The sequence below is a fragment of the Puntigrus tetrazona genome, chromosome 16 (assembly GCF_018831695.1).
Source record: "Puntigrus tetrazona isolate hp1 chromosome 16, ASM1883169v1, whole genome shotgun sequence".
Lineage (NCBI taxonomy): Eukaryota > Metazoa > Chordata > Actinopteri > Cypriniformes > Cyprinidae > Puntigrus > Puntigrus tetrazona.
In genome coordinates, this window is record NC_056714.1 from 21,983,761 (window position 1) to 22,008,826 (window position 25,066).

Sequence of the window (25,066 nt, forward strand, 5' to 3'; positions counted from 1 at the left end):
GTGGGGTGGGGGTAGGGGTTCCATAAGCATGCATAGTTCATTTAGTTGTTGTTGTTGTTTTTTTCCTGAGACCAAAAATGTAATTATTTTAAACCAGGAAAAATATTTTATGCCGACAACCTGGCAACCCACAGACTCCAGTTCCCTGTTGGTGTGAGGTGATACAATGAAGGGACGATGGCTGCTTGCATCAGACTAATATGGATGAGAATGACCACCTTGACAGCCGCTATTCATGATGGTTCTGCTTTCCTGAACGCTGTCTTTGCCAAAACACACTAATTTCCCTGTTTCGTCCCATCTGTAAAGGCCAAGTGTTGTATTTGCCTCAGTCTGCTAGCCCCGTGCTATGATTCTATCCACATCAACTCTCTTTAATTGACCTGACCGGTGAGTAACTATGATGGATATTTGCCGTTTTATAACACATATACGCACACAAGCTCTCTGAACGTAAACTAAAGCTAAGTAACCTCGTTAGGCAGCATAGGTGGTTAGTTAGCTAGCTGTGCTTGTAGCTAACATTAGCAAATGCTATTGTAGTACATTTGCTTCCTTGATTGTTGCTGGTAAAGGTCAACATGGCAAATTGGGTGATGCTAAAAACCAAAAAAAAAACAATATATAAATATTTGGATCATATCATAACTCAGAACATTTTCAAATGATGCAAATTAAATGAGTGTCCAAGGACTCAGCACTTAATCTTCTTGTATGAATTGCTGACGTTGCTTGTTTTCATTTTTTTTGAGCTCTGACGTTTTCCTGTTTTGAAAGCATGAATTAATGCACACCATTTTTCCATGTATTTTTGTCTGTATTTAGATATCACTCATAACATGGCCATCACACAGTTTCGCCTTTTTAAAATATGCACCTGCTTGGCGTCTGTTCTCTCATTCTTGAAAAGACTGATTTGCAGGTGAGTATTAATCTCTTTTGGTCAAAGATATTCACCTTGTAGTTTATCCGTTTGAAGCCCGTTGACATGAAGGCATCCAGAGAAGAATACATGTCTCTAACGGATGTGATTCTGTGGCAGTGAGTTTCCCCTGCCATGCTGTGTTTTGACTGTTGTCTTTTGTTAATTTAGGACTGGAAGGTCACGCAAGCTGAGTGGAGATCAGATCACCCTCCCAACCACTGTTGACTATTCCTCTGCACCAAAACAGGTTATAAAATCATGCTGTGTTTATTTGCATGACTGTTGTCTTTTGTTAATTTAGGACTGGAAGGTCACGCAAGCTGAGTGGAGATCAGATCACCCTCCCAACCACTGTTGACTATTCCTCTGCACCAAAACAGGTTATAAAATGCGTTATATTTACAATAATGACTGTTTAAAAAATGGGTAATTAAAAAAGTATATATATTTGCATAGAGAGTAATTTTTAGGGCAAAAAGTATATATATATATGTGTGTATATATATATATATATATATATATATATATATATATATATATATATATATATATATATATATATATGTATATATGTATGTATGTGTGTGTGTGTGTATAATTTTGTATTAATTATATATATATAATATATAGGATTATGTGAATGAAAACTGGAGTACTGTGTACTGGACTACTTAGATTTCACAGGAATAAATTGCAGTATAATTTATATTCAAATATTAAACAGTTAAACAATATTTCAAATATTAAACAATATTTCACAATACACTACATTACCAAATTAAGAAGTTATATGCTTTTTATATTATACTTACTATGTTTAAGAACAAATATGAAAAATTAGCACCAGAAGCTGCATTTTTCACAATTTCATAGTGCATGTAAATTAAAGTATTTTTCTGAATATAATGAAAGAGCTTTTGGAAACCCAGCATGCCTGAATGGTTAAATTGTCACGGAGGACCTTCGCAAAAGGAAGCCACACGTTTTCATGCGTCAATGAGAATAACAAAAAATAAAGCACACTTAGAAATAAGCAGGACAGATGACAGTCACTACTATTGACCCTCGCTTAATGAAATGATTACATGTTTGTTGTATTATTAAATTCAGCCAGAGATCGAGGAGTGGAGCTCGTGGGATGAGGAAGCTCCAACAAGTATTAAAATTGAGGGTGGTAACGGGATAGTTCCACCTCCACAGAATGAAGCTGAAGAAGAAGAGCCAGACTACTTCAAAGACATGGCACCCACCATCAGGAAAACACAGAAAGTAGGTTGATTATTAGGAGAGGTTACATCTGCCGCTGGTTCATTGTCATTTATTTATCTTCTGTCCTAGTTTTTATTTTATTCTAGATTAATATTTCATGTTTTTACATCCTACTAACTCTCCTTCTCTTGCGTTCTCTCTTTAAAAACAAGATTTTTAACAATTTGTTTCTTTAATTAGGGCACATAGAAATTGAGACTTTTATAGTTTAATGTGAAAAATGTAAGTCTTTTGGCTTTGAGAATAACCATTTTCACCTTGAATGTGAGTGATGAAAAAAGGGCTAAATATTGTTGAAGCTCTAGAGCAGTTTTAGTGCTGTCCTTCTCATAATTTTTTTGTGTAATGTGTAATCATTCAAAAGTTTGAAATCAGTACAGTTTTTATAAATGAATCAAAAGTGATATTTAAGACATTTCATCAAAAGAGGCTTATCTCACAGTTTTTAGCATTAATAATAATAATACAATTTCTATTGCTATTTTGTACTGTTTTTTCAGATTGTCTTGAAGAAAAGGGAACCTCTGAATTTCTCTATGCCAGACAGCTCCTCAGGTTTCTCCAGCCGACTAGCCGCCACTCAGGACATGTCCTTCATCCAGCCCTCTGTGAGTGATACTTTGTAACATTGACAATCACACCGTTGCAATTCACACTTTATCAACAACAACAGAAATATTAATTGGGAGTCCTCCGGTTGACACGACGAAGATTAAACACAATGTGTCTGTGTGCTGCAGGCGGAGCTGGGGGACCTGGACACCTGGCAGGAGGACACCAACGCCTGGGAGGATGAGGAAGATGCAGCTTGGGAGGCAGAGGAAGTGCTGAGGTAAGCTACCTTACAGCTGACTGTGAGGTTATCCTGTAAAACATAAAAATGTTTCTGGTTCTGCAGACCTGCCAAACAGAATGCTAACTCTCTTTCTGGTGGCACACCAACACTACACGGTAACAATAACTTTCACTTCAATAAATTCATAATTTGCTGCTTATTAAGATAGTAAGGTAGTTGTTAAGTTTAGGTATTGGGTAGGATTAGAGATGTAGAATGAGGTCATGTAGAATAAGGCTTTAATATGTGCCTAATTAGCACTAATAATAAATGGCTAATATTCTGGTAATATGCATGCTAATAAGCAACTAATAGGTGTAACCTAAGTTTTACCCACTACACATTTTCCAACTTTCCTAAATAAACACACCTGAATTAACTCTTCAGCTCATTAGTAGTGACTCCAGGACCAGAAATATATTGGTCAGATAATGGAGACATCAAAAATGTGGACTCCTGGTGTGCCTCCAGGAACGGTGTTGGAAGACTGCACTAAACTATGCAAAAACCTCTGTCCATGCACAAGACTCCCAACAAACAACAGAAAAAGATGAAGAGTTCAACCTCATGAGGAGGGTTTTTTTTAATAGCATTGCAAAAAATAACTCTGATGCGCCAAACCATCAAAATAAAACCCGAAGTACTAACATGATAAATATTGGCCGGTTGGCAGGTCTGGTTCTGTTTGTTTCCCTTGATAACTGCAATATTAACAGGTATAATTAGTACAGGTATACAGGTGTGTGTGTGTGTGTGTGTGTCTGTCTGTATATATACACACACACTTGCCACTTCACTATGCAGTCATAAAATCCAGGTCCTGATTTGACTTCTCTTTTTTTTTTTTTTTTTTTTTGGACAGACTTTGGAATGAATTTAAACATATGTTACATATTTTGTAACTGGTATGATGATGATGTTGTGTATATGTCAGAGGTTTAAATTCTGTGGAAATCAACTGAGCAGATTCTGTGGTGATATGGTAATAATTTAACTCAAAATATTTGGAGGTAGAATATAGAGGTTTTCTGATTTTTGTCCACTAGGTGTCAATGTACAAACACAGTGGTTTTCAACCTCCACTGCATTGTGCCAGATTTTAATTAAAGGGATTGTTCCCTAGAAATTCTGTCATCATTTACTCACCCTTATGTCACTCCAAACCTGTGTGAATTTCTTTCCTTTGTGGTACATAAAAGACTAATCTATTATGTGGATAAAAATACAATGGAAGTACTGAGCTGTTTGGTTTCTTGTTCGTGCGGGTTTTTTGAGTGTATTCACTGACTGCATATTGTAAAGCACATTATCGATTTCCAAAAAGAAATATCTCTTTAAGCTTATCATAAATACAGTTAAATTGATCGCTGTCTGTCTATCGTGAATACAGGCAGCAGAAGCTGGCTGAGCGAGAGAGACGTGCAATGGAGCAACAGAGGAAGAAAATGGAAAAAGAGGCCCAGAGAATGATGAAAAAAGAGCAGAAGATTGCTGTCAAGCTTTCATAACATTAATACAGCGGACACTCAAAGCAACAGCCAAACAACTGAACATATTACATTTTACCTTGTTTCATCAACACTGCTGTCTTCACCTTTATGGGATATTTTTTTTTGGTCCATCATCCATCTTGGGGAATTTTTGTTTGTTTGTTTCTTCAGTTTTTGTTTTTTTTTTATTGGACTGAACAGAGCACAAAGAATCGTCCCTTTTGTTTATTTTTGAGTTATTGTGACATTTCTTACCATGCTCTCGATGAAAGAAAAAAACCAAATGTTTTTTTTCTGTCAGTATTTATAACACTTGAGTGATTTTGTCAAGAAAAATTTTAGATAAGGATTTTTTTTTGTCTTCCATTTGTTTTTCTTCATCATTTTCTCCTGTGCTTTAAACACTGGACCTCACCAGAAATTAGTGATATCTCAATATTTCAAAAGAATCAAATTCATGCAACCTTGGGTTTTTGCTCTACTCATTCTATTTAGCCGTCTATCTAATCTGTTGTCATTCTGTTTACCTGATAATTAGGGGCTTAATTGTGAATAACTCTTATATATTGATCTTGATTTTTCTAAAGACAACAATTTGAGTCATCTGGTTAAGGAATTAGTAATTATCAGTGGGAATAGAGAGCAGAAATATTCAGTATGTACCGAGGCTCCAAGAGAGCTCTTTCAAGAGGTGTGGGTTGGTCGTCATGGAAACGCTGAAATTGTTAAAATATCCAAATTGGCAACCAAACCATCTTTTATCTATAGTAATACTGTGTTACTGAGAAGAGCATTGACTAAGAGAAAAGAATTCACCATTTAAAAGTAATTTCACCAGAGGAACGGCTTGTGTTTAGCTATTAAAGTGTTTCTTATCGCTTGAAAATATAGAAATTGATCATGTTTACTGATAGGATGATGGTGGTGCTGAAATTAACTTCTGCATGCTATGATGAATATTAAGGAACATGAAGCCATGAGAGCCACAGGCACAGATAACAATGAAAAACTGAATAAAATCTATTTTTATTTTGCTATGATTTATGTTTCCCACTCATGCATGCTCATGCTTTTTTTAAGTTGTTTTTCCACAGTGCAGCCTCAGCTGTAATAAACATTTCGGTTGTCTGTTCAGTGGTTTACTTTTATTAAGAGGCTTTCGGAATCTTCTACTGTCATTTCTTCACCCAAAAAACATGCTCATCGTGCCGTGGTAAAGATGACGTCTTCGGGTCTTTGAACATAATCAGCAATACCAGACTTTATTGGATCTGTTTGTACTCAGACTGTTAAGATGTTCAATCAGCATCATAAAGCTGAATACATGTCATATCATTTGTGATATTCAAGGTCAGACGCGTTGTCCGGACCGGTGGAATATTCCAGCTCTGAGAACATGATGTCATAATCCCCATCTGCCTCAGCAACGCCCTCGGTCGACCAACCCTCCCACAGCCTGACCCACTTAGACAGAAATAGAGGAAAATAAACTCTGACTGAATTATACATTACGTGCTGTCTTCTGCAGCTGTGCGCATCATCATAATCACACCTGACTTTATGGTTTTCACTCGGGTTTGTCTCTGTAATCATCAAGGTTTTTGGACCATGTTCATTAAATAAAATGTATATAAACACTGTTTAAAGATTTTATGCGTGGCGGGGAGGGAAACAACATGAGCAAAATCTTATTAAAACGTCTGCAATACATAGTCTGGACCAGAGTAAATAGCTGCAGTAGCTGTAGTGTCCAACTGGGCTAACGGTACACGACAGCAAGCATTTGCTCAGGCCTGCCATTTCATGTGTGCAGGGTTGCATGTTATGCAATAGTCGAGTCCCATCTGTTAGCAGATGTACTGTGTTTTTCTCGAGGGGCCCAGGGGTCCATGCTTGCTGTGTAATGGTTGCTTTAGTCTAGTTTAGCTTCTGAATATAGCAGCAGTGGACTTCATGTACTCCTTATATTTTGTACGATATAAAATGTTTTTTGGTTCTTGTGCATGTGTGTTTGTTTGGGTACAAGCCCATTAAAGAAGCGTTAATGCACTTCCTTTATTGATGACAGGATTTTTCTGAAAACACAGAAGTTAAAACTTCTTTTATCCATAACGTCTCGGGGTGATTTTTATCAGGCCTAAATGCTACAACTTTATTATAATGAAGGTAACATTATTACACTGTCTTGTTAATATCTTAACCGATTTTATTTCTTTTAAATACAATTTTTGCCTTTTTTAAAGTCAATGTAGGCCTATATTGGGTCTCTACTGGCAATTGGTCACCTTCCATTGGTGGTTTGTTAAAACCAGTAATTCCTAATAATACTTCCCAATACGTTCAATTGCCCTCAACAACCAATACGGGTTACAACACATGATGTTTTTGTGACCGTCAAAAGCACATGAATGAGACTATGCGATGTGAAGTATAATTTTACTAATATTTAAAATGTAATTTCCATGACAAAAATCACAAAAAAAAACACCTGTCTAAATGACACTACAGGTAGCCTACACTTTGGTAAAATTGTTTGTTGCTTTGCAAACAAGTAGCTGTTAAAAGAAACTTCATCTTGTGAAGAGCAAAGAATTAAATTGTATTAATCTAGGATTAAAACGCGAGGATTAAAGATTAAGGCTCACTTTACTGACTTAACTCACTTTGCTTGGCACATCAACACATTAAACTTCCATAATGGGTTCATGGAGATTTTTTGTATATTTATTTTATTAATATGAGAGCCAGACCCAGATGTAATCTACAGACATAAAAAAAATACTCTGCTTCAATTGGTAGCTGGAAGCATGGTCAAATTATCCAAAATGTTTAATAGGAAGGGCTGCGGAAATGATGCAGGATTTGTATCATATTGTGAACGTCATTCATTCAAAATCTTTGTGGACACCGATTTAGTGAGCCTGAAAAGTAGTACAAATTTAGAAACTAAGCACTACCTTTTTCAATGATCTAGCACACAATAAAAGTCCGAGCTTGGAGGGGTTTTCCATGCTTTAATAATAAATATAATGATATACATCTGATATAAACAAAAATATTGCACATAGCTCAGGCACATAACAAGTGTTCGCTTTACTGTGACAAGTGCTGCCTTTCAGAAAATTGTTAGTTTACAGAGCAACATGTAAAAGCTCTAATTTCAGGGAGAGAAATACAGTTTCACTTAACACAAAATATTGAACACATTTAAGCTTTGGCAGAAGGTTTTAGTTCTTTTGGAACACGGGTGACATTTTAACTACAACAAAAACGACGGCCAACTGACAGTCAACCCCTATTGCCACTCTAAATGACTTATAAAAAAAGAAAAAAGAAAAAGAAAAGCAGGGAATAGCAGTCAGCAAAGAACAAGACGAGCAACATAATTGCCCACCCAGATGAAAAGATTGTGCAAAAATATTTATATACACACAAACATAAGGGCAATAAATAACAAAAAAAAAGACAAAACAAGTCCCTTAACATCCCCTTAATTTCATCCTTTGTGCCTCAAAAATACACAGTGCAAAGTAGGAATGTTGCAACTAAACGGAAAATAAGTGTATATGTATAAATCACAGGTGTACAAAAACAACATTTCTATTTGAAGATGATGTTTAAGTGCTCTTGCTGTAACTGTGAGTGAGGGCCACTAAGTATCTGGCCCATGAGAGACATGGCGGAGCGAGTGCAATCCCATAATGCAACAGCCTCGAATTAAAGCTGCAATGTTGTACACAGGAGCCCCTCCTACCAAACCATGCTGCGAGTAGAGCCACGCCACGGTGGGCAGAACGGGTGCTGCCACAGCAACCAGATCCACCAAGAAGTTGTTGCTCCAGTGGCTTTTTCCCACCACTGCCATGCTAGAGGTGTTCTTGGGATTCTTCAAGTCGAAATTCAGCTCTTCCATGAACTGGGGACTCATTTTCGGCTCAGAAAAGCCCAGACCAGAATCGTTAATGTTTTGGGCAGTGTTGGTGCAAACATCTTTGACTTCATCTTGTGCTTCAGGTAACTCCTCTTTCTTGATTGGTTTTTGTGCTTCAGGCAAGTCCTCAACCTTTTTGGGAACTTGTGCTGAAGGCAATTCCTGGGATTGGTGGGGAGAAGAAATAAGGAGTCCAGGGAAGCCACCCCCTTGGAGCTTTAGCAGCTGGAAGAGGAGGGCTTGGAGATCAGCGGTGTAGATTACCTCATCAGTCTGGACACTTTTATCTTCTGCACCAAAGGGGTCAGTTGAGATATGCTCCTCTGTGCTTTTTTCCAATACACTCGGCTCCAAGGTGGACAGCCCTGGTTGGGGAATGGTCTTGGTGCCACCATCCTGGCTGGAATCAACCACAGTGGACATGAGAACCTTCTCAAGAATTTCTGCTCTGTTGGCCATCTCGTCATTGGCCAGCAGATCACTATCAGCCATCTCCTCCACTGCTTGTTCTTCACCATGTAGCTCCATCTCTAACTTGACTGCAGTGGATCTTTCTGGAGACTCACAGATAAAGTCCAGTGTTGGCTCATCCTGCAAGCTGCAGCCATTCTGCGCCAACTCCATGCTGTGGAGCAAGGACTCCAACTTTCGGTTTTGGATGTTTATGTCAATGAAATACTTCTGGATGCCCTTGTCCTTCTCCATGAGGCTGTTCTTCATGGTTTCCACCACTTGGCGCAGCTGCTTGATCTCTTTGCGTGCTTCTTTCAGAGCTAACTGAGCTTCCACGCGGTGACATTCCTCCTCTATCCAGTCCTCTCGCATACGCCCCAGCTGGGACTTCAGCTCCTCAATCTCAGCTTCCCTGAAACCCATTGGTGTGGAAAATGTACCATGTGATAGTTTGCAAAATGGCTCTTCAATAACTGCAGTTCAGTAATGCATTAGTGAAAGTATTTTAAAGCAGAGTCTTACCGGTCACAAACTGTGTTCTGCGAGTCTGTGAGTTTTGTTTTGAGGTGTCGTATGGCTACCTCTTTCTGCTGTAGAGGGGTAAGGTACTGCTCTGGATTGGGAGGCTTGATGCCGTGATTGTCTCCACAGCTATGATAGCGTACTGGAGTGGTTCTTCTGAAAGTTAAAAGCAAGCCTTTTTAAATTTGACAAAGCATGCTTATGTGAAAGCTACATCAAGAGCTGGAGAAATGAACCTGAAGACCTGAAGTTTTTAAGCTTAATTCGCAAAAAAAAAAATAAACGTTTTCATGCTTGATTGAGGTGGTTGTTGCCTTGTGAGTAAGAGTTGGTGCGAATAATGGGAGACGGAAAACATCTCATGCACATGAAAAAAGCCATATGAATGTGCAATGGGATGGTGTAACTTGACTAAACCACAGACCAATCTGTTATGATCATTATGAAACGCCGGAGCAAACTCTTTCATCAAAGTATTTCTGTTTAATTGCCTGCCAAATCGGTCTTACACAACTGTGCATTTATTGTGGCTTATCGTAAGGTGCAAGTAATTTATTATAGAAGAAAATGATTATATTCAGTGTCTTCTCCTACTTTAGTGATATTTATTGGCAGGAAGTGACAATTTTGTTCTCTTTGGCTCCTTGGATGGTAACACACGAGCAAAAGCAAATAATAAAATGCAACCAAACATGCAATAGGATAGCAGGGTAATTTCACATTAATATTTAAAGAATTGAACTGAAGTACAAAAGAGACCAATATAAAAAGTATAAATATAATAAAGTATGTAAAGTATTAACTTCTGAAAGAAGAAAAAAAAAAAAAAAAAAAAAGCAAAGCAATGGCCCTGTTACCAGGCAGTTAAGCAAGAACCGCAATATCCTAGCAACCTGCTATGCTGCTTTGAAGTCAAATTTGCATCTGTGCCAGAGATAGAACAATGAAAGAACAAACAAGGACCCTGCATAAGCTCAAAAAGGCATTAGAAAGCGCACACATTCTGAGCTTAGGTTAAAAAGGGAGCTAAAAGGAGAATGTGGGTTTATGTATGTATGCATGTATGCATGTACGCACTGGTATCCTTACCTTCGATCACATTAAAAGGCAAAAATATAAAACTCAAAAAGCCCACATGTTATTAAGACGAAGACAAACCCTAAATATCCAAAAATACTGACTGACCATGTGCACATGAAATATTAATGCCCTCTCACCCTCTCTACAAAAATGTAGCACTGAAAAACACTTCACTTCTATCAGCCAGCCAACGGCTTTGCTGTCTGCGTGGGCAAAATGAGAGCAGACAATTTTGTCAAAATCCCCTCAAAGCCTGGCACAGCCAAACCGTGACCAATCTAATCCTTTATTCTGTGAAGAGGTTGAGGACACGATAACACTATCTGTATTGCGCCCGAATCCTGCATAGAATATTTTGCATCTACCATGTTCTCAGTTTCCTTCCATCTGTTTGGTTCATACCTTCTGGTAGAGCTGGAGTTGCTACTGCTGTTGGTAAAGGAGGGGGCTTTGGGGGGCGTCCTGTATGGGGCATACAGCTCTGCATCGCGAGGGGCAGTAGGGCTTCCTGGGGGCTTGAACACTGGCAGGCTTCTGATGTGGGGCCCACGGCTAAGTGAGATAGGAAGAAACAAATAGGACAGGACAGTGTCATGATAGGCAAGACACGCAGGCTATATTTAGAATAACAACCAGCCATGCAACTCATTCTTTCAGTATGCATGGATCTATATCTTGTTAACCAACTAATATAGATTTACCTACATGTGCACTGGGCTTTTAACTTTTTTTACTCCGCTATCTTGGATTAGGCTTCAGAAACAAGCTAACAAAAAAAAAAGCATAAAAACCCCACCTGCGAGAAGATGAAATCTTCCCTGTAGAGTTGTTGGGCAGAGTTTCACGTGTCTTGTAGCTTCCAGTGCTGCTGGATGAGCTGAAATCTGCCTCACTGCCTACAGTGCATAAAAATGGGGATCAAAAGTTTAAGGTTTCTTCAACACTTCAGCATCAGCAGAACTCATCCATTCAAGTGTATCTAAAGAGACTGTGGAAGTAGAGACTTCAAAACCACCAAATGCACAATCCACGCACGTTTCCAATTAGCATATTTCCAGTAGCCAGATCAAAGGCCTGATAGAGGATATAGGGTTACAGACTTCTGTGATGAACATCGTTTGGCTCCAATATGGAAGAAGCAAGGCATGGGACTGAATCTTTCAGTGACAGAGGAATCCTTTACATTTGGTTTCTCTCAGCACTTTCATGTAAAATTGAATATCCTCTTACTTGCAGTCAGTTCGCTTTATCATTTAGACCCTAACGACATTGTTTCTACTTCCACGGAGTAGGTAAAGTAGATATGTTATTCTATCTTGCAACATTATTTGTTATATTTTATTCTTGCTAAACATAAGACTAAAGAGATAGAATACTGATTACCTACTTCCTGGAAGTACAAATAAAGCTAATGGGAAAACAAATAAACCTTCTGAACTAGCAACGATTTTCATCATAAAAAGCACAATGCAAATAAACTTACATTGAATTTAAATAAATCAACTCAAGTCAATTATTTCACATAACGGAACATTTTGGTTAAGAAAATAAATAAATAAAGGCCTAGTCTAAATATAATCTCAATAAAATGTATTTAGCATTCAATTCAAAATGAGGTGAATGAAAGACTAAAAGATGCTAAAGAGATGGTAAGATAATTCAGGACCTTGAGGTTTTTCCAAAAAAAACATAAAATACACACCTGAGAAGCATCTCTTTCCTTTTGACAAAACCATGACAAAGTGCTTATACAAACGTGCTACTAACTACCTAACTAACTAACCACACAAATGTGACTAACTCACTAACAATTACAAAACTGTGCGAGTTGCTCAACACAAATCAAGCTCAAATGCTGTGAATTCTCCCAGGCAGTGGGAGGAGCCAACTACTTTAAGTTGCACTGATTGGCCATTTACAAGCCAACCAATCACTGGCCCCTATGAGGAAGGGTAATCAAGCGCATGGCACCTGCTACTTCCTGAATTGTGTTTTTCTTTATTTCAATGAAGACTTCAGAGAAACCCATTCCAGCAGAATCCCAAGAACATGTAAATTGATTTAACAGGCAGGCATGTACATGTATGTGTCTCTGTGTCTGAACCTGCACCCCAGAGGACGGTCACATAAGCTGATAAAGACCCCATGTGCAAACTGTCCTTGTTTTGTAGTTTCTCCACTTTTTCTGAATGCAGAAAACATGCAGTTCCATAAACACTGACTATTAGATTTTTTTTTCTTCCCCTTTTCAATTATTCTGACTGATTGGTGTGTTTCTGAGCACCGAAAAGGCTATATAAAATTAAATATATTTCACTGCTGCTATTATTTTAAAATGAAACCTAAAAAATAAAAGTATAAATGGAATATGAAAAGCGGTTTTGCAATAATAGCAAAAATACAATTACCTTTATTCATGATTGGTGAACGCTGTTGCTTCTCTCGCTTGTGCTTCTGTGTGGGTGCGCTCCACTCGGCCGCTACGTTCATCCGAACTCTCTTCACCTTGACCTTGCGCTCTCCCAGAGCGGGTGAACCCAGTGGGCTGTTGTCGGAGCCTGAGGGGGTCTTGGTTGGCGATGCACATTGACTGCTTGGGCATCCGGTATCATCTGAGAAGGCAGAACCATGTGGAAATGACATAACACCCCATTTAAAGTTACGCTAGCGTGCTTTTCCTTATCAGAGAGGCCAAATGCACGAGGCCAACAACACATAAAAGTCATGATATCCTCGTATCCTACCTGACGACAGGCTGTTGGGGCTAATGGTTCTTTTAGAGTGCTGGGAGCTAATGTCAAAATCTTTGCTCTCCTCTTCTGACAATGGCATGTTGGACGCTGGTGACTCCTTTGCTTTAGCGCGTAATGGGTGGAGGACAAATCGAGGGATACGGCTGCGCATGCTTCCCTTTTCTTTTACCTGAAGGAAATGGATAATCGTTAACTGGGAACATGGTGCCTCGACTATCTGCATGCAACCTACAGCCAGCCTCTGAGGTGAGCCGTTTAAGCTTTTTTCAAAGCTGGTATTAAATGTTTGTATCCGATTTAAGTCTTACTTATATACATGCAGTTAGCCTTACTGTAAGTAAAAACGTGTTTACATAGAAATGGTTTAAAGATGGTTCGGCACCTCGTATGTCTGAAAAGGTCCCATTCTTCTTAAACAGGGAATAGTTCAAATTAAACTGTAAAAAATGAAAACAGGTTGCTTGAGCGTGAGGTTTTGGTATAACAAATGAACTAGAACAAAAAAAGATTATAGTATAAAAATGAATGAGGACATGACGTAAGATACCAGGCTGGTTTAACCTACTTTATGAATGAATGATTCTCTAAATAGACTAGAGTGCAGGCTACAGTTCATATATACCTGTATATAATAATATATGATATTTTTTTACTTATATACCAGGCTATAATACTTGCAAACTTATATACTAAATATGAGTTTTTGCAAATAATTGTCATTAAATCTTGTTTTCTACCCGGTTGTTTTATCATACTTGAGTTTCAGCCACACACTAAATATGAGTTTTTGCAAATAATTGTCATTAAATCTTGTTTTCTACCCAGTTGTCTTACCATACTTGAGTTCCAGCCATGCACTATATAAAAATGAATTCACTAGTACCTGGAATTAAATCGCATGAACACTCATTCTAAATTAAACTAATCCAGTGCTATTATTTAACACGATTCTTCTGATGAATTTATCAGGGGTTATGTAAAAGGCTTTGCACTTGGAGAAGGAAGTAATATGGTCAATTTAATCCTCATCTATGATGAGAGATGATAAAATCCCATCCTTCTGAATAGATTATTTTACTGTTTTGGTTGTTCCGGATCTGCTTATAACAAACCAAAGCCTGACAATTAAATAATTTAATATCACGTATCACGCTTGATCGACCCTGACGTCACTGGTCCATTTTCTGTCATTAGTGGTGTGTGTCTTGTTTTTCAGCATCTCTTTGAAGTTGGTTATATAAGGGTTATGGTTGCTTTTAGTGCGGATGACGTCATTGACCCCTTAAGGTTGAACCCATAGCTGGGTTCTTGCCTCTTTCCATTTTGTGTCCGGATGCCATATTTCATTACAAAATAAGTCAAAGGACAACCTTTATGTGGGTCGCCCATTCCTTTAGGATATGGAAAACATTTTTTTTTTTTTTTGGAGTGTCTTATGTCACCACATCCTTTTAAATTATTTAAGTATTATGGTGTTTTAGATTTTTGCGCTTTGTTTAAAGAAAAAAAAAAAGAATTGCCAGCTTTCGTGTAATATTGGTGCTAGAAGTACACAAAGGGAACTGAAATAAAAGGGCGCATTAGTATTTCTTACATTTTTTAAAACTTACAGACACCAAAATTTTAAACTGTACTTTTCCAGCATTATTCAATAAAGGCGGACGAAATTACTGATTGAGAAATTGCCACTTATGGGAGTTATACTGTTTGTAGCCTGGTAGTGGTCAGCCATTCAGTCCTTGATTGATGCCTTGCGTCGGGACAAGAAGCTTAGTGTTTTTACCTCATTTCAGCCTAATAGAAATGCTGAGACTAGTTTCAGCCTGACGCAGTTAGAAGTTACCGATGCACTTTCCCTTAAATTGCCTCATCCATCGTAGATGCAAATGGCATGGCTGGCTTGAGGTGATAAAGTAGGAGTGCAGTCAGAGTTAAAGGTTATATACTTGTTGACTCATAACACTTATGTAACATGCTGCTCATATATAATTAAGAATGACTTCATGCATAAAACATGACGGTAAAATCAGCTTCATCTCACTCACAGAAGAGTTGTCACTGGGGCAAATTATATTTACCCTTAAATTGTACATATTACTACCCTAAAGGTATAATGTTGCTCTAAAAGAAATAATACTGTATTAATGTTTTAAAAATACATCAAATTCCCTTAAGGTACATACCAGCTCAGAGACAGTTTTGTAACTTTTTTTAGAGTGTACATGCTGTTTGTTCTTATATATTGTAATTTCCCATTATTGTCAATTAAAACAACTTTTTTGTAGTGTTTTTAGCATTTCTGATATACAGATATATATATATATAACTATGGCTGTCGTCTTCTAGCTAAATATGTAGTCAACACAGCACACATTCTGTCCACTAAAACAGCGATGACTCAATGCTACAGGGGATGAGAGTAATGTGTGCTAATGCATTTGTTACAGGCTTTGAGTGATGTTATTTGAGCTTCACTACGGGGGAAAATGGTTAAACACAGGTCGACATTGTACAGTAACCAGTGTGCACAGTCACTAATATGCAGTTCCTTTTCTCTAGTCTAGTTTCTCTTTTCTCTTCTTTTCTCTTATCTCTTAGTGTGAAGCACTCCGTACCTTTTGAACTAACTGATATTGTTAGTTTTAGCATTATTTTATTAGTTTTACTTACAATTTATTTACTTTTTTTACAATTTCTATTTACAGTGAAAATTCAATGCACTTTCTCTTAAAAGCGTGAGATGGCACGTTGTCTATTTATTCATTTATATTTATTATTTTTTGTCCTGTTTAACTGGTTTTCCGTTTCATATAAGAGTAGTAATATGCCGCTTTCAAAGCTACTTTTTAAGCAGGCAGTTTAATCTCATTACACGACTGGGTCAGGTTTTACTCTCAGATGAAAGCAAAACAAACAACAAAAAACATAAAAACAATATATTGTAAGGGTCAAAATGATATTTTCTTTTCTTTTGTGGCAAAAATCATTAGGATGATTAAATATATCAAAACATTTTGATTAGTAATATGCGTTGCTAAGGATTTTATTTTGACAATATTATTTTAACCAACCATGAAAAAATAATTGAAATATAATATAATATAATATCATTGAAAAGCTTATTTATTCAGCCTACAGGTGATGTATAGACCTCAACTTTTCAAAAAATGTACTATTATGACTGGTTTTGTGGTCCAGGGTACACTAAAAATCACATATATGAATTTATTACAATATTTGCAATTCTTGCTTTTTTAAACATTTAAATACAATATATTAAATACATTTAAATATTTGTTATTTTTTATTTTTTTATTTTTGTCAAAACTAGACTCATAAAACAACGATTTTCCCACCAAAGAGTAATATATTAATATTTAAGCTTGTGACCACAATTAAAACAAAGTTGATCGACAGTACCTGATTGACAGACGTTTAGCTGTATCTAAAATGACGCTTCTGCTGCCCCACCTAAACAACGGCAAAAAAAGAAAGAAAGACAAAAATATGTGTATACTGTGTATTACAAGTCGAAAACATACACTTAATATTTTTTCTTAAAAAAAAAAACACACATTAGTCTCACTCGATGCGTAAACAGCAATGCGTATTTCAAGTTTAGAGAACGTGTTGAATAGAGGCTACATACAAAGAAGACGTCGTAGGCTATTCGTTCTTTTTTTAAACTAGCCTTTATCTACTATTAGGACGCGTAACACTATTTCCTTTGGTATTTATGTGTTAGTAAAACCTGGCACGGTGAACACCAGTGTGACGCAGTAAGTAAATACACTTGCCTCCTCTTGTGGATGTGGATGGAGAGAGAGAGAGAGAGGATGCGCTGCTCCGGATCCCTTCAAAACAACACAATGCGCTCTCCTCAGGTCCTCAGCCCGCGTTTGGATCCGATGCGATGGACTCCCAGCCTCAGTCTGCGGGAGAAACCAGATTATTCCGCACAGCGCAAGCAGAAGAGGCTGAGGATATTGACATCGCCGGGACGACGTAAATCTGACTAATGGTCCAAGTGTGTTATGTAACGAGAAGCAAGAATTAACCCTTACGTGGTCGAACGGGATTTGGGGACGGGTTTATTGATGGCAGTCATAGCTATGGTCGTGCCTTATGATTTCATCAAAAGTGACTTATAGAGTCTTTTGTGCAAAGTATTTATGATTGATGGATGGGATTTACCCATGCAATTCAATAAATAACTCTTTATAGTGGAAAAAAAACCTATAAAGGTTATGTTCTTCCTGCTGTTTCTTTCAGGGATGGTTCACTGTTGTGCTACTCAGAACAAATCCAGGGCTGTTTTAGGATAGAGCGCCAGGCCGAAGGGTAGCAAAACTCTCACGCTGACCACGACTGGGAGATCGTCTTAGATGAGAAAACTAGCTAAGTCCGGTTTGAGATGTTTATTTGCAGCAGGGCTCACGCTCGAGCAGCTCTGCTGACAGGAAAGACTGAGTGCAGCGGGTGAAGGAGTCAGCTCTCCATGGTGCTGAAGTCAACTTAACAAACGAGAAAGTCATTCTCCAGAGAAGGTTCTCCCTGTGAACTCCAAACGATTCAGTAGAACATCCAAGCTATGGCAGAAGATTGAGCGAACCTATTTTTATGCAAAAGTTATGATTTTATTGAATCTCATTGAGTTTAATAACTTTTAAGTTGATCAAAAAAAAAAAAAAGAAAAGAAAAAAAAAGTCCCAGTCCGTCCATATACGTTATCGACTGAATATAGTGTTTGCTTTTTGTTGTATGATGGTCGCACAATTATAATAATATGGTGTTTTACTGCCCTCTGCTGGCTGATAATGGAACAACAGTTATGAGTTAAACGTTGGTGAACTGCGCATTTGTAGAAACTGTCTATTCTATGGTAAAACATTACGTTGTAAGAAAGCAGTTTATTGTACAAATATGTAGAAGGTTATGTATTTATTAGCTTAACTGTGTTTAACAGTGAATCTGTAATGAGATGTCACATTAAAGAATATTCATATCATGTATTAAAGTGCTCCTATTATGGATTATGGACCTTTTATGCAGTGTGTAAAACAGTTCAAGTGAATGTAAAGACTCTGCAAATTTTTAGATCTTAATGGGACCGTTTATAAAGTTAAAAAGAAACAGTCGACTATGAATCATTGAAACGAGTCGTTTTTAAAACGAGTCCTAGCCGTTTCTTGTTTACATCAAAAAATTTGTTTGAATGAAAATGCTAATTCACTCTTAGCCAATAGAAGCTCGTGAGTGCAACGAAATCGACCAATCACCGGACAGGTTTGGAATAATTAGGTTTGAGAGATAATAAATATAGTAAAAATGCATATTGTAAGAAAATGAAAGTATTTTTGACCTTTCATGCACGTCAACCTGTTGTTAGGGATTCCCAAAACCAAAATATGAACCTTTCATAATTCGTAAGACTTAAAGACCTGTTAGGTTCTCAACTCGGCTTTAGGGCACTTTCAAAAACCAGAATGTAAGCACTAAGTACTGAACATAAAAGTGTGAATTCAGGTAAACTTCGACATATTTTTGTAAAATCAGTTAACTTGAATTCGCACCGTATCTGATCATACACACACACGCAATAATAAAAATAATTTTTAAAAAAGAGGTAAATGACTTAAGCTTTAGACTTTTAAATTAAAAAAAGTTAATTTAACTTTTAATATTTTATATATAATATAACTTATATATATATATATATATATATATATATATATATATATATTTATATATATATATATATAATTTATATATATATATATATATATATGTTATATTGCATATATAAATATATGGTATGATTTTAAATAATATAATCGGCCTACATCGACTAATTGAGCTTGGATTTTGCTGGCTTGTGTTATTTTGATAATTTGTGTAAAGTAGCCATTTTTTCAAAATGCAACGTAATGAATGACCGCAAGGAGGCAGTGCAGCGCAAGATAAAGAGGCGGGTGAAGCTAGAGCGTCTGCAGCCAGCTTTGTGAGGAGAAAAGTGAGACTTTTTACATTACTGTTACAGTAATGTCTTTCAGCTGTAGGCCTTAAACATTCTCATAGGCAGGACTGGCTGGAAATTAATTTAAAATTGCATCCTAATAAAGAGTGTATCCCAGTAAAGATGTTTAGGTTATTTGTTCACTTATGATGAGCTTAAATTTACAACAATGGCTTCTCACCTAACCCGTTCTCTCCCTTGCCAATTAGTCCTCCACGTCATAATTACAATGGTCTTGATTTAACAAGCAACTTTATTTTTTACATGACCGGTGCAATGTTCCCTGCAGTGAGGTGCTAGTAGACGGTGCAATAGATCTGTGAATATTTTTGTTGACCTGTTAACCTCTGTCAACATGTTAGTCTACTTGGAAGGCCTGGCATCCTGTTGTGTTTGCCTGGTTCAGAGACACAGAGAAGACTCCCTCAGTGACTTTTTTTTAAAAATTTTGGCACAGAACAATTCGTTTTTGGACAAATGTGGACAAAAAAATCTTCTAAATTACACATTTATTTAATTTCTAATTACACGGTGTACACACGCCGTTGTTTTAAGCCCAGCTTTTTCTTTAAGACTCCCCTCTCTCTTCTCTTATCATGCATCTATTTATTGAGTATCTTCTGTTAAATATGCAATTCTTCTATAAACATTTTTTTGTATACTGTGTGTTCTTTATAATATATACTGTAATTTAATATATATATATATATATATATATATATATATATATATATATATATATATATATATATATATATATATATATATAAATGTTCAAAAACATTTGTTTTTTATATTTTTACATTTTTTTAAAACATATATATAGAAAAATTTTATGTTGTATAATTTTAAGCATTCAACATTAAACATAATTATGAATTGTATTGTATTATATTAATTATGATTGTATTTATTGAGTTATATTTTAAATTAGTTATACTACATTTTGTTATTCTTTTAAAATGGTGATTTTATGCAAGAAAGCACACTTATACTACTTATTCTTTACAATATGCTACTGTCGTTGTATTTGTGATAATAAATCTGTTACTGCAAGTATATAGCAAATATTAAAATGGCATAAAAACCGAACTCTGAAGTGTGGAGAAGCTCTCCAATAAACCCAGGAGCGTCTGTGGAGTGGGCGTGACTCGTGAGCGAGCGCGTCTGCAGCCCGGCGCTCTTCAGCGTACAGCGCACTTCACTCGAGACACGCCACACAGATCTCGCGCTGTCCGCGCTACTGAGACGAACACAAACCCAAAAAAACCCCGGCTTCACTGGGAGACGCGGCTCGCCTTGACTTTTTTTTGGGGGGGGACAGTAACACCATGGATGCCTTTCGAGCAGTCGCCTTTTACGCGCTCTTCATTTTCCTTTGGAGTTTACCGCGTTGCCAGTCAGCTGCGCTTGTATCGCAGAAAAGGAGCAAGGGTTCCAGGAGCGCGTTTGATGGGCAAAGGTCACCCAAATTTCTTAAAGAGATTTTCGCATCCTCTCCGGTTGCGGGTCGTCGGGATGATTTAAAGGACCCGGTTGTGCCTCACGATTACATGATCTCTATATACAGGACTTACTCCGCCGCTGAAAAACTGGGGCTCAATGCAAGTTTTTTCCGCTCTTCAAAGTCTGCAAATACCATAACGAGTTTTGTAGACAGAGGAAAAGGTTTGTTTTGTTTTCTTTTCTTACATGCATTATCTGTCTGAATCACGCACTATGCGTTTTTAATATTTAGCGATCATGAAAACGGTTTGAAATATGTATTGTGATAATGCAATGCAGGGAAACAATATACTTATATGCTTTAAATCAGACTTGTGCAACGACTTTCTGTTAGTAAAAAACAATTAAATGCTTTTTGCTCTAAAAACCATGAATAGACCTAGATTGTCGTTAGAGGGAAAAATAATGAGATATTTAATACCTTTAAATTGGATGAATAATTTTTCGAGGGTTTATTTCTCTGCTAATGTTTGGTGATCATTCGTCCTGCACGGGCCACAATTTAATGGTCAGCACGACCTCATATTTCGGCTAGTATAAAGTTATATTAGTTTTACATTGACCCTAGGGTAACACGGCAATAAAACACTAATTGGTGCGTTTTCTAAATGAAGGCAATAAATCTTTTCCTTAACATCCTCGCGTGCAAGCGCGTTCTCACAAACCTCACGAGAGGGGAAAAAAAGAAACATAATATATGAAATTTTGCTTTTATAGGAAATGTTTTATTCGTGCAACGCAAACGCGGTCTTTTTTGGTTTTTTATTACAGTTTTTTTTTTCAGCTACGGTTTTCGGTTGCATTTTGTTACGGTTTGGATTTCTTTGCGGCAAATAATTGTGCGAACGCCGCGGAGGAAAACGAACGCGCATGAAAACGTGCGACAAAAAAAAAAAGAGGAACGCTTCGCAAACGGTGCGCTTTTCCTCCGCGGACAAACGCGTTCGCAGAAAGAACAGAAGCGCCAACCGATTCGATGAAAAAAGCTTCACTTTCCTCACTGATTTTGATTTGATGTGTCATTGGCTGTGACCCTTCACTGGACCCTCTGAGGGTTGCTTTGCATCAAACCGCTGATTGGAGTATTTGAACTGGGTGATCTAATTGAGTGTCCATGTCATAACATATCAAACACTGTCTATTCTCCCGTAATGAACTAGTTCAGCCAGTGGAACATCACCAAAAGAGAAGAGCAAAAACCGGACAGGACCTTACGTCTGTTTAGGTTTGGACAATTGTTGCTTTTCGGGCGTTTTTGCTGGCTTTGCAGCCTTTGAAATGTGGAGGGTTGAGCGCATTACGCGGAGTTACGGATCTCAGACGTTTTTTAATAAGCACCTTAAAGCGCTGTGGCGATGGGTCTGTAACACTTACCATCAACACTTAACGCAAAACCAAACCGTTCCAGTCGCCTGGCTGTATTACAGTGTCTTGGCTGCGCGCACCGTGCGCGTCATTCGCTGCTGAATGTCATCAAGAATCATTTCCACTCAAGCGCCGTTCAATTATGATAAGGCAGTAATCTTTTTGTCTAACAGGAAGGAATTTCCTCCAAAACAGATAAGACATTTCCCCAAATTTTAGATCGTTATGGTTGCAAGATCAGACAAGAACAAACGGAATGTATGAAAATTACTTTTGGCACTTGTAAGTAACTCATTAAAACGCAGATGGTGCCCCGGTAGCCACACCAAGAGAGGTCTCTCTCTCCCCCTCTCTCTCTCTCTCTCTCTCTCTCTCTCTCTCTCTCTCTCTCTCTCTCGCGTCGTACAGAATCGAATTATCGGAGAAGAATGTTGATTGATTAAAAGCGCGCGATTGCGGGGCTGCCGGAGTGATTTACGAATTTCTGTCAGTGGCCTTCACTCGTCTCGGTGATTTTGGTCGGGCCGTCGCGCAAACTCGTGCAACTGTTGCTGCGTGGAGTTGCATTTTAGACGCAATAACCACTTTTGAACGGGGATGTTGTTTTTGGCCGAATGGACGAAATATAAGCGGGGCGCATTTTAATGGGGTGGGAGGGAACTCAGAACTGTTAATTATTCGGCGACCTTGTATTCGATTTGTTTGAGGTCTTATAAAAACGCTAATGCGGACCATACGCGCGCAGGAACGAGAGCACGCATTTCATTTGAACTATTTGACGATTACGTTCGCGCGCGGAAAAAGGAAAGTCGGAATAATATCCATTTTCGTTTTATTCGTAGTAAATATTAATTAAAGGGTCAAATAAAGTGCCGTTTTAGTTTTAACCGCAGTCAGGTTATTTTGTATTTAAGCATCGAAAGGCATTCGGCTCTCCATCAGCCGGATTAAAACGAGTCCGGCGTTATTCGAAATTATGCACGTATTTATCTGGGATTTTGTTCAGGCTAAATGATATCTGTGCCCCAGGCGTAGTTGGAGCGATAATAGTCTAATAGTTCAACTGAAATTCTTACATACACAAGCTCACATGAATTCAGATAAATGCTTCTCGTTTGGTCTGTCAGAGAGATAAAAGGCGGTGATAAAGTGCGGCTAGGCCTCTGGATTCCTGAAGGGGAAAGAATGCATTAATTGTGCATTGTTCAACACGTACAGTATGTCGCTTTGTGTCTGGCGCACTCTTTTTTTTCCCCCCACTCTCCCTCTTTCTCTCCCTCCCTCGCCATGGCTACCAGATCTCTCTTATTTGCGTAGTCACCTGTACATAGGCCACTTATGACAAATGACTTCGCAAACAGTTCAATTGCAAAAAAAAAAAACACTAATGTTCCAAACAGATCCAAAAATGTTTTACATCCACTTCCTAAAATTATTATTTTTTTAGCTAGTGCATTTTTAGACCAGTGCTTTGAATCAATTCTGATCTTCAGAATGTTCTATTAAGAATTTTTAAATCTCCCCAAAAATACATATCCATCAAAAATGTTTCTTGAAGGTTCTTTACTGAACATGAGGCGTAGGACAGTAAACTTTTTTTAGTGTAAGCTTTTTTTTTTGCTCCGCTGACCACTCAAAAATGATTTCTCTCAAAATATTTGTCAACAATTATCTTGTTCGTTTGTATGCTACGTTACATATTTATGCCATCTCGTCTAATGACCTTTTTCCCCTTGATTTTGAGCGAGTCTGTCCCCCTTTCTAATTCAAAAACTACAATAAAGCCTGATCTTTGAGAATGTGAGCCAAAAATGATAATCAATTTTTTTTATTTAGCCTTCAAGCTGTTTTAATACGAATAAATATTTTACATGCTTGTTACCAAACTTCATTGAAACATTTTAGAAAAAAAAACAAAAGGTAGAATATTTATCAGAACTAATCACGTTTGCGCCACCCCCATACTGTTTTATACTTAATTTATTTGTGTATTTTCCATCTTGAAGACTAAGAAAGAGCCTAAAATAAGGTTTTGGGTTTTACCTGACCCCTTTATGAGAATATGAGTCACTCTGAGTGAATCTGACTGCAATTATTTCTCTTTATCTTGCAGACGATCTCACGCTCTCTCCTTTGCGAAGACAAACGTATCTGTTTGATGTCTCAACTCTCTCAGACAAAGAGGAGCTGGTCGGTGCTGAATTAAGGATATTTCGAAAACCGCCCGGGGATGGCCAGCCGTCCCCATCAGGCGTCTACACTCTTCATTTACTCTCGTGTCGATCAGAGAGGCCGTTGGCTTCCAGATCCCTTGATCTTCAGGATTCCCGAAAAGCAGAATGGGAGGTTCTGGACGTTTGGGGAATTTTTAAAAGCAGACATCAAGGGAGTCAGCTTTGTCTCCAGCTCAAGGTTACGCACGGCAAATCTGACGCAGAGATTGACCTGAAGCAACTGGGTTTCCACCGGCACGGCCGGACGCAGCAAGAAAAGGCCATATTGGTGGTCTACACGCGGTCTAGGAAAAGAGAGAACTTGTTTAACGAGATGAAAGAGAAGATCAAGTCGCGCGGAGACGACGACGAGGAGGAGGAGAGCGCGCTGCAGTTCAAAGCCAGGCGCAGACGGAGAACCGCGCTCAATAATCGCCACGGGAAACGGCACGGCAAAAAGTCCAAATCGAGGTGCAGCAAAAAAGCGCTGCACGTTAATTTCAAAGAGCTGGGATGGGACGATTGGATAATCGCTCCGCTGGATTACGAAGCCTACCACTGCGAGGGCGTGTGCGACTTCCCATTGAGGTCGCACCTGGAGCCGACCAACCACGCCATCATCCAGACGCTCATGAACTCGATGGACCCCAACAGCACGCCGCCGAGCTGTTGCGTCCCCACAAAACTCAGCCCCATCAGTATACTTTA

General features: G+C 38.0%; 3 protein-coding genes across 7 annotated transcripts in view; 2 read left to right on the forward strand and 1 right to left on the reverse strand.

Moving 5' to 3' along the window:
• Window positions 1-129: 129 nt before the first annotated feature.
• On the forward strand, window positions 130-6,156 carry ebag9 (estrogen receptor binding site associated antigen 9). Its single transcript, XM_043260811.1, has 7 exons — window positions 130-390; window positions 826-922; window positions 1,094-1,172; window positions 2,036-2,194; window positions 2,695-2,802; window positions 2,935-3,026; window positions 4,420-6,156. Exons 2-7 carry the CDS (start codon window positions 840-842, stop codon window positions 4,535-4,537), a joined length of 639 nt encoding a protein of 212 aa, XP_043116746.1. The 5' UTR covers window positions 130-390; window positions 826-839; the 3' UTR covers window positions 4,538-6,156.
• A 1,357-nt stretch (window positions 6,157-7,513) lies between these two features.
• Window positions 7,514-17,296, reverse strand: sybu (syntabulin (syntaxin-interacting)). Of its 5 annotated transcripts, none has more exons than XM_043261870.1 (9): window positions 17,056-17,296; window positions 16,679-16,729; window positions 13,641-13,695; window positions 13,250-13,427; window positions 12,914-13,117; window positions 11,302-11,401; window positions 10,908-11,057; window positions 9,426-9,578; window positions 7,514-9,315 (listed from the first exon to the last, which is right to left on the reverse strand). In XM_043261870.1, exons 3-9 carry the CDS (start codon window positions 13,662-13,664, stop codon window positions 8,172-8,174), a joined length of 1,953 nt encoding a protein of 650 aa, XP_043117805.1. In that variant the 5' UTR covers window positions 13,665-13,695; window positions 16,679-16,729; window positions 17,056-17,296; the 3' UTR covers window positions 7,514-8,171. The 5 variants fall into 5 exon arrangements, with proteins under 5 accessions (XP_043117805.1, XP_043117804.1, XP_043117807.1 ...); XM_043261869.1 differs by having other exon boundaries at window positions 9,426-9,581; window positions 17,056-17,295; XM_043261872.1 differs by lacking the exon at window positions 13,641-13,695 and having other exon boundaries at window positions 9,426-9,581; window positions 17,056-17,295.
• A 3,178-nt stretch (window positions 17,297-20,474) lies between these two features.
• Window positions 20,475-25,066, forward strand: part of gdf6a (growth differentiation factor 6a) — a 5,925-nt gene continuing 1,333 nt past the window's right edge. The window contains exons 1-2 of the mRNA XM_043260213.1: window positions 20,475-20,942; window positions 24,259-25,066. The exon at window positions 24,259-25,066 is cut by the window's right edge and continues 1,333 nt beyond it. Coding sequence (XP_043116148.1) covers window positions 20,606-20,942; window positions 24,259-25,066 — 1,145 coding nt within the window. The 5' untranslated portion in view covers window positions 20,475-20,605. The remainder of the gene's footprint in view (window positions 20,943-24,258) is intronic.